At 34.5% G+C, this 10,105-nt stretch overlaps 1 protein-coding gene across 1 annotated transcript; it reads left to right on the forward strand.

Annotated features, from left to right (window-relative positions):
* The first annotated feature begins 272 nt into the window (after positions 1-272).
* On the forward strand, positions 273-8,567 carry LOC139861840 (protein DETOXIFICATION 27-like). Its single transcript, XM_071850364.1, has 8 exons — positions 273-678; positions 1,288-1,829; positions 2,730-2,816; positions 3,831-3,887; positions 3,995-4,233; positions 7,484-7,602; positions 7,689-7,778; positions 8,301-8,567. Exons 1-8 carry the CDS (start codon positions 379-381, stop codon positions 8,346-8,348), a joined length of 1,482 nt encoding a protein of 493 aa, XP_071706465.1. The 5' UTR covers positions 273-378; the 3' UTR covers positions 8,349-8,567.
* Positions 8,568-10,105: the final 1,538 nt, after the last annotated feature.

Genomic DNA, 10,105 nt, shown 5'->3' on the forward strand with positions numbered 1-10,105 from the left:
TTTAATAATAGGAATAGGAATATTAAAAAAAACTTAACATCTAACGGATATTGATATAAATGAAAATTTATATTAATATGAATATGGATTTAAAAAATTTAAATGAATATGAATATGAGTATGAATATAGGCTTACTCGATTTATATCTAAACCATTGCAATTTCAAGGGCATTTCTTGTAAGTTATTACTAATATAAAAATAAACTCACACTCTAATGTATATAATAATCCAAATCCCATGTCCACCCCTTCTCTATATGTACAAAATCTTTGTTCCTCCAATACAAATTCTCTCTCTCCCCCTCATTAAATTAAAATACAATTGAAAAAAGAAAAAATATAATCTACAAAGAAGGAAGCAGTAATCCCCATAAAAAATGGCCATCAATGGCACTGGTGAGCAACCAACACTAGTACCCTTGTTGGATCATTCATCTTCAAATGTCAACTTGGTCTCAAAAACCACACAACATGAACCCGAGCTCTCGTTTCGCCAACGATATTTGATCGAATCCAAGAAACTTTGGCACATAGTTGGCCCTGCCATCTTTAGCCGCATAGCTTCTTATTCCATGTTTGTCATCACTCAAGCTTTCGCTGGCCATCTTGGCGATCTAGAACTTGCTGCTATCTCTATTGCCACTAGTGTCATCGTTGGCTTCGATTTCGGCCTCTTGGTACATAATCTCTTACTCGAACTTAATTACATATATGCATATTATGATTTTGAAGATTAAATATATAGCGACTTCATAAATAGCTATTGAGGTTATGTCACATTTTATTTAATATCATTAAATAGATGGATTTTTCATATTGTTTCTTATTTGAGCATAAGCACAAGCGCTTTAAATAAATTAAACGGATAAACGGAGGATACAATTTTTCTTTGTGAAACTACTTTCAAGTAAACTACCTATTTCCGTGCACAAAAACATATTCAATGTTTTTTTTTTTCTCTCTTAAAAAGCAAGATCACAATCTTGTTTTTTGTTTTTTATGTTCATAAAAAGTACTCTTAAGTGTTCAGTGTAAACTTTTAAAGTCTAATTGGTTTTTTTTATGTAATTATTTTTATTTTTCTTATATGAAAAAATTATATGAATGAATTAAATTTTAAATATATTTTCATTCATATAACTTTCATTATCATTATATATTATATACTACAAATAAAGATATTTAATGTGAAAGTTAACAAATAAACACTTTGAAAAGTCAATAGTTGAAACTTATAGTGGGACGGAGGGAGTAACTAACTTATTTTTCATCTGATATTGATGTAGTTAGGAATGGCGAGTGCTTTAGAGACGTTATGTGGACAAGCATACGGAGCGAAAAACTACCGAATGTTAGGAGTCTACTTACAACGCTCATGGATTGTCCTATTCGGTTGTTGTATCCTGCTTCTACCATTATATATCTTCGCTTCGCCAGTTCTAAAACTTCTTGGACAACCACACGATATAGCGGAACTTTCAGGCATAGTGTCGATGAGTTTAATTCCACTTCATTTTAGCCTATGTTTCCAATTTCCGTTACAAAGATTTCTTCAAAGTCAACTTAAAACGTACGTGATAGCATGGGTGTCACTAGGAGCATTAATTTGTCATTCGATAATGAGTTGGCTAGTCGTGTCGAGGTTTCAATTGGGCCTTGTCGGTACTGTTGTTACACTTAATATTTCGTGGTGGTTGATTGTTTTGGGGTTGTTTGTTTACTCGGTTTTTGGTGGTTGTCCGGATAGTTGGGGTGGGTTTACGATGGAAGCATTTTCTGGATTGTGGGCGTTCGTTAAACTATCCGCGGCTTCTGGCGTCATGTTATGGTAATATCTTTTTGTTTATTTACTAAATTAGTATTTGTAGGGCCAGGTTCAAACGAGAACCATAAAAAGGGCGAGAACTGCGAAAACTTTTTAATTTAATAGTTTGTATGCATTTAAATTCAACAAATTACATGCACATGTTAACTAATGCTCATATCATCAACAAACATATGTTCATTACCAAAAATTACATGTTAAATTGTTAATTATATGAAATATTCACATATATCACAAACAAATATGCACATGTGAACGATAAACTATATATTTGATAATATAGGTAAAATATAAGTTTTTTCAAATTATTATATGTTCATTTTTACTCTCCATCAATATTTATGGGTAATTCAATCTACTCACATGTGAAAATCTTTGTAAATTAAAAGTTCTCGCAGTTCTCGTTCTTTTTGTAGTTCTCTTTTGAACTTTTGACAGTATTTGTATATAAAAGTTCAACTTAAGATGGTTTTTTTTTTTTTTTTTTTTTTTTTTTCATGAATTATAGGAATATATATAGTACAATGTTTCTTCTTTTTTGATATGCAAAGTGTTTTTATTGCAACGAAATAGTGGGTCCTTTTTTTTTCTTTTTCCTTTTTCCTAATATTCTGATAAATAGAAGACTATTATCATTATTATATTATTATGAATTATGAATTATGAATTATGAATTATGAATATTAATTAATTTAAATTTTTGAATCAATTCTTTCTTATAAAAGCTTTTGGGTACGTTGCATATGTTGTCTGGATGAAAAGTGTGTCTACTATTAGCCACTTATTTTAAAGGTTAAATAAAGGTTAACGTCATTTTATCTATATTTTTCCTTTTTATCTCTTATATATTTTGTTTACATGGCTGAGAATGTTTTTTATTTTTAACATAAAATGAAAATGCAGTTTGGAGAACTGGTACTACAGAATATTGATAGTGATGACAGGAAATTTGGAGAACGCAAAAATTGCAGTTGATGCTCTGTCCATATGGTAAAAACCCTACTCCCTTTTTTAAGTTTAAGGTAACGTACAGTTTTTTTTTTTTTTTTTTTTTTTTTTTTTTGAACGTTGCATAATTGTATAATAATAATAATAATAATAATAATAATAATAATAATATAGTAATAATATAATATTTAATAAAAATAATAATAATAATAACAATAATAATAATAATAATAATTGCAGTACGGAGAATATTTTCCTTCACGTATTCTATCAAAAAATATTTTATCTGATTTTAAGCTAAAAGTTATCAGTGGTTAATTATTGATGGTTAAATAAGTAGTCCTTTCGTCTCAAATTTATTGTCCCTACACAAAAAACACACAGTTTAAGAAAAAGTATCTGACACATGTATTTTTTTGTTAACTTTTCAGTTTTACCATTTACTTTTTACATATTTTTTTATCTAATATGTATAAAGTAGGGGCACAAAAGAAATTTATCGTATTATTCTTTTTCATTTTATGGAAGTGGATAATTAATTTAGGAAATTCTAAAAAGGAATACAGAATAATAGATATGAGACGGAGGGTGTATAACAATTTAACTTGATATCACTAAAAAATACATAGAAAGTATCAAATATAGTAAAACCTTACTGTCAAGACACCTTTAAAAAAAGTTAACAACAAAAGAAAAGGTTGTCACCTATCTTTTTTTTTTAGTTTTGTGAAACAATCAAAGAGTTTGCCAAAAACATCTTTCCTAATAAACAATTGCTGTCATCTTTTTATTCTATATCCAAGCCTAAGGCTGATCAATTATTGGTCTGATTTAACATTTTTTTATTTTATTTTTGGATATAACAAATTGTAGGATATAATAAAAGTTAAAAATATAAAACATGCAGTGCTTTCTAACCACTATACCAAAATAACTTTTTTACGTTACCATTTTGTCATTTTCTGTCAAGAATGCAAGCGTTACAGCGCATAATTTTGGCGTGGTTGCAGAATACTTTTAGTACTCTTTAATAAACATTTATTTGTCTTTATGTAGCATGTCTATCAATGGATTCGAACTGATGATCCCTCTTGGATTCTTTGCCGGAACCGGGTACATAATTCAAATTTCATTATTCGATTATCTAGTGAACACATATGATCAAAAATACCATGTTCATACAATTTAACTTTTAATTCTCTTGTGAAATGATGATTCAGAGTTAGGGTTGCAAATGAGTTGGGAGCTGGTAACGGAAAAGGTGCAAAGTTTGCAACTTTTGTTGCAGTTACAACATCTACCGTAATAGGCCTAGTTTTTTGGCTCTTGATTATGTTATTTCACAACGAACTAGCACTAATTTTCACAAATAGTGAGCCTGTCCTAGATGCTGTAAGCAAGCTTTCGCTTCTCTTAGCATTCACCATTCTCTTGAATAGCGTACAACCAGTTCTTTCAGGTAATTTTTTTTTTTTTGAAAGGCAAAATAATTTTATTAATATATAAATATATGTACATTATACATCCCCGAAAAGTAACAAACATCCAACGATTATAACTACTAGACAAATGGAATTAAAAACCGACTATAAGTAAAACCCCCGGGAGAGGGGACTCAACGAATCGAGTAGGGACACGAAGTAGTACACAGTGCTGATCGAGCAGCGACAAAGCATAAACTCCAAGGCCCGTTTAACCCCTGAAGATCTTGCCTTATAGAAGGTTAGCCACGAGAAGCATAGGGGATGCTGTGGGGTATTAGCCAATGCCCACTCTTGATGTAACAACGCAATACGAGCTCGGGTTAATGAGCCATTGTGACCATTGAATTTGAGCTTTCTTTATTCGACCCGAAATCCATTTAAAGGATGAAAGTTGGATATCCGCTAGAATTGAAGGTATGTCCCAGATTTGGTTTTGAAAGATTTTTAGGTTGCGATATCTCCAAATAGAATAACCGCAGACCCACTTGGTGGCTTCCCATATTTTTGAACCTATCGATGAGAGACTGGAGCTGCAGCTACTTGAAAATAAATCCGCGACGTTTAGTTCTGCCGGGGGAGAAAAATTCCACCATTTGTAAAAATCCAACCATATAGCTTTAACCTGGGGGCATGTGGCAAGAATATGTTCGGTTGTCTCGGACGAGTCTTGGCAGATATTGCAAAGAACCGAACCGAGGTCTAAACCACGTTTGTCAAGTTCGAGTTTAACTGGAAGTCGATGAAGTTTTGCTCGCCAAACGAAAAGTTCAACTTTTAATGGGACAGATCTGTTGCGTTTTGTAGGTGGTTTTACAGTTGAAGGTTGGAGACGAAGCATGTCTAAGTTTGCCGAAACTTGTTTGGTGAAAGAGTTATCCGAATCTGTTAGGGTGCAAAGCCACGAGTCTTCGGTAACGTTATTAGTATTCTGAGGTGGAGTAAAGTTCTCGATCAAACTTGATAGCTCCTCCATATCGCTAGCGCTTCTGCCCCTTGGAGAATGGAGCCAACTGCCATTGAATGAAAAGGATGACCCAGCTAAGTCCACCCGATCGAAGACGGTGCAACTTTTATCAGTATCAAGTGCAAATAATCGGGGGTATTTTTCTTTCAGAATGAAGCTTCCAAGCCAACGGTCGTGCCAAAAAGCTGTGCGTTTTCCATCTTTTAGAAACCTGCAAAAAATATGCGAAAAATCCCATCCAGCTTTCTCGAAATCCTTAGTGATATTGATGATGTTAAACCAAGTGGCACCGAGTTTCTTAAACCTGCAAAAGTCGTTAGTGACAAGCCCACCGTCCCTACCGTAAATACTAGAAATCACTTTAGTCCAAAGTGAGCAAGGTTCCGATTTGAACCGCCACCACCATTTTCCTAGCAAGGCTAGGTTTTTGGCGGAAAGCGATCCAATGTCTAAACCTCCCGAGTCGTAAGGTAGTAAAGTGTCATCCCATTTAACCCAACATATTTTCTTACCCGACCCGGACCCGCCCCAGAAAAAATTACAACGAAGCGATTCAAGTTGTTTTAAGATAGAGGACGGGGCTTTGAAGAGTGAAAAGTAATAAAGTGGAAGACTAGAGAGAACGGATTTTACCAATGTGAGCCGACCTCCGAAAGATAAAGTTTTTGATTTCCACTCCGCGAGTCGCTTTTTGAATTTGTCCACCACCGGAAGCCAATGAGTGGGTTTGTTCATCTTAACTCCTATGGGTAAACCTAAGTAGGTAAAAGGAAAATCACCCGCTTTACATCCGATTCTTAGAGCTATACTTTCCAAGTCCCCATTCGAAACACCAACACCGAATAGATTGCTTTTATGGAAGTTAACTTTTAGACCCGAGAGATCTTCAAAGCACTTGAGAATTTTCATGGTGTTCAATATGTTGTGACGGGACCACTCACCAAAAAAGATGGTATCGTCGGCGTATTGTAAGTGCGAAATTATGACTTTTTCTTTACCGACTTCTATCCCTTTGAAATGCCCCGACAACATGGCACGCTTTACAAGGAGGTTTAAACCTTCCGCCGCAATTATGAATAAAAAGGGGGAGAGTGGGTCACCTTGCCTAACACCTCGTTCCGGGGTGAATTCACGGGTTGGGGATCCGTTAACGAGAATGGATATTGAGGCGGAGCTAAGGCATGCGAAGATCCATTTTTTCCATCTATTACCGAACCCGATATTCTCCATGGTTTCCATCAAGAAGTCCCATTTTAGGCAATCAAAAGCCTTTTCGAAATCTACCTTGAAAATAAAACCTTTTCTTTTTTGTCGTTTGAGTTCATCGATAGTTTCGTTTGCGATGAGAACCCCATCGAGAATAAATCTTCCTTTCAAGAATCCACTTTGTTCGGAACCTACGAGTTTATGGATAACCTTTTCGAGTCTCTTTGAAAGAACTTTTGCCACAATTTTATAGTAAGACCCGATAAGGCTAATGGGGCGAAAGTCACTGGGGGTTAGCGGGTTATGTTTTTTGGGGATGAGTGTGGTAAAGGAAGCATTACACCCCTTGGAGAATTCCATATTTGACCAAAACCAGTTGAAAGCGTTAACTACATCATTCTTCACTAACCACCAATATTTTTTGTAGAATTTCAAATTGAAACCGTCCGGACCGGGTGCTTTAGAGCTACTACAACAACGAATTGCCTCCCAAATCTCGGATTCACTAAAGGGGTTTTCGAGCATCTCATTATCATTGTCGTTTAAGATCTTTGATTGAAGGTTGAAAGAGCATGAAGAATCATTATTAGCTTTGAAGATGTTCGAGTAATGGTTGAAGATTTCATCTTTAATTGCGTTTGGTTCCTCCGACCAACAACCATTAATTGAAATGCCGAAAATATTATTTTTCGTGTTTCTCCTTTTGACGTAATTGTGGAAGAACTTTGAGTTTTCGTCTCCCTCAAGGGACCATTTGATGCGGGCTTTTTGTTTAAGCATTTTACATTTGATTTTCTCTTTTTCAATCCATGCTTTACGTTCGTTCAACCACGTATCCCTCTCGGTTTGAGATAATTTTAATTTTAATTTTACGTTCTTTCAGGTAATTTTAATTTTCTGGTAATTTTTTAATCAGGAAAATTATACAGTGTCATAAGAATATTCATAACTATATATAAATAACCAAAGGGATTTGACATAGCAACATGTACATTAGAATTCTACATGTTTTTGTAAAAGCGCGCATCTATAATGAGTAATTGCAAATGGTTTAGGCGTTGCGGTTGGGTCTGGATGGCAATCGTACGTTGCATACATCAACTTAGGATGTTATTACTTGATCGGAGTCCCAATGGGACTTGCAATGGGATGGCTATTTCATCTCGGGGTCATGGTATGTATTACTTTCATCTAATACGTACTAACAATTTTATAGCAAGTATATTCATCTTTCGATTCTGTTTATTTTATGTTGCACAGGGTATTTGGGCCGGGATGATCTTTGGTGGAACTGCATTCCAAACAGTGGTATTGGCTATCATAACGAGTCGTTGTGACTGGGAAAAGGAGGTTAGTTAGCTAACTAGATCTTAGCACTTCGACTAAAATATAAAAACAACTAACAGTTTGTTATTAAGGTCTTATTACTAATGGTAATGGTAATGGCTCTATTATTAATCGAGTCAGTAGCAAGTGTCAATTTATTGGCGAGTTAAATGTACCTTAAATCCTAAAATGAACTTAGACAAGTTTAAAATCCATAGATAGTTAATTCTACCGCATTTTCATCGCGTCATAGTTAATTCTACCGCATTTTCATCGCGTCACACATTTTTTTATCCTACTATTTGGTCGGAGGTCCATTCGGAACTCTTTCTATACATTTAAATATATATTGAGAGGGTGAACTTTCTATACTCTTGCCCTCTTGGGGTGTTCCACTCTAATTGAAAAATGATCTCTATTCTAGATAGGAGAACTATTGTTAACATCTTACCTCCTATACTCCATTTTTGTGGAATTGAATTTTGTTGTTGTTTTGTTTTTATTGTCTTATTACTAATGGTAGAATTATTTTGCTAAATTTTACAGGCACAAAGAGCTAGTACACATGTAAAGAAGTGGGCAGTTGTGCATTAAAATTAGATGTCTAGTTCCTATCACTTCTGGTTCACCAAAACTTTGGTACAAATGGCTTATTTTCATGTTATTGTTTCTTGATTATTTTCATGTGACCATAGCAAAATTGGAAATCTAGCAATGAAAAGTTTGTTTGTTCACAATTTTCTCTTTGTCGCCTTGCATATTCCACAAGGATTGATTGTGACATTTTACAAAATTATCAATTTATATTCATCTTTATCGTTATGCTGAAGACAAGATACCACAATCTTGTTAGTCTTCTGATATTGTTTTTGTATATATTTATTGCATATCAAGACTCGAGAGTACTGATTCATACATTATCGAATATTTTCTCTATACTACTAAATGTGATGTTGTACATTACGAATTATTTAGAACAATTAATCGATAGTAATGGGACATTGAAGGCGATGCAAGCTCAAAGTTTTTTGATAGTTCTTTAAAACATAAACACAACATTCAACATATTCAAGGGTTGATGATTGATGGGAATTGGGTCGAGAATCCGGGTGATATTAAAAACTGTTTTTTCAACTATTACAAAGCTAAGTTTGCGGAGTGAAATTCCGGTGCCACATTTGAAAACATTAATCCGCATTATAAACTTTCTTTGAAAGAAGCTCTGTTTCTTGAAAGGGAGGTGGATGAATAGGAGATAAAGAGAGCGGTATGGGATTGTGGTTACTCCAAGGCGCCAGGTCCAGATGGTATATTGTTTCGTTTTATTAAACACTTTTGGGACATTTTCCAAAACGATATTTGTACCGATGTAAAAGATTTTTTTCTCCAATTCAAGAATGCCTCATGGTTGTTACAAAAATGCTCACGAATAGATTACTCTCAATTATTGACAAAATCATTAGCCCGGCGCAGTCAGCGTTCACTTCCAGCTGACAGATTTTAGACGGAGCGTTAATGCTAAGTGAGATAATTTCGTGGTATAAAAAATCGAATCAGAAAATGCTTCTTTTCAAGGTTTATTTCGAGAAAGCTTACGATTCCGTGAATTGGGATTATGTAATGTTAATGCTTTCTTCGTTGGGTTTTGGTAATGTTTTGTGTGGATGGATTCTACGATGTATAAAATCCGCTAGAACATCGGTTCTCGTTAAGGGTAGTCCGACTAGCCAATTCCCTATCAAAAGAGGTTTACGTCAAGGCGATCCGTTAAGTCCTTTTCTTTTCATAATTGTCATGGAAGGGCTTCATCTTGCCTTTCATCGTGCAATGGAGCTGAATTTTATTCCTGGTGTTAAAGTTAGCGCAAACCACATTCATTTATCACACTTTTTATACGCGGAAGATGTCATTATTCTTTCTGATTGGAGTTGGCAAGAATTGAATCATATATTACTAATCCCCGACCCGTTTCACCTAGTTTCTGGCTTACGAATCAACGTGACTAAGTCAAAGATTTACATCTAAGTTGGAATTCAATATTTTCTCTTTCATGTTTATCAACTAGATGAATCAAATCTGTCTTGTCAGGCTTTTCTTCATTTGGTTCTACCTTAGGTTCAACTTTTGGTTATACCTAAGGTTCTACCTTTACATCTTAAGCCTTGTGACCTAGTGATTTTGACTTACAAGCTTCAACTTCTTTTCGATGTTGTCTAATTTAGTGGCAAACTTGTTGGTTAAGTCATTTAGTTCATGTGCTAGATTTTCACCGATGTGAACTTTTGGGACAGGACATACAGTTAAGGCCGATAGAATTGGTTTTACTTCAATAGCAGGTTGGTCAAACACCT

This window comes from Rutidosis leptorrhynchoides, chromosome 8 (genome assembly GCF_046630445.1).
Source record: "Rutidosis leptorrhynchoides isolate AG116_Rl617_1_P2 chromosome 8, CSIRO_AGI_Rlap_v1, whole genome shotgun sequence".
NCBI lineage: Eukaryota > Viridiplantae > Streptophyta > Magnoliopsida > Asterales > Asteraceae > Rutidosis > Rutidosis leptorrhynchoides.

Coding starts and splice junctions, on each gene's coding strand:
- LOC139861840 (XM_071850364.1), top strand. CDS start 379: ATGGCCATCAATGGCACTGGTGAGCAACCAACACTAGTACCCTTGTTG. Junction 1,830..2,729: donor GCTTCTGGCGTCATGTTATG/GTAATATCTTTT, acceptor ATGAAAATGCAG/TTTGGAGAACTGGTACTACA. Junction 4,234..7,483: donor CGTACAACCAGTTCTTTCAG/GTAATTTTTTTT, acceptor CAAATGGTTTAG/GCGTTGCGGTTGGGTCTGGA.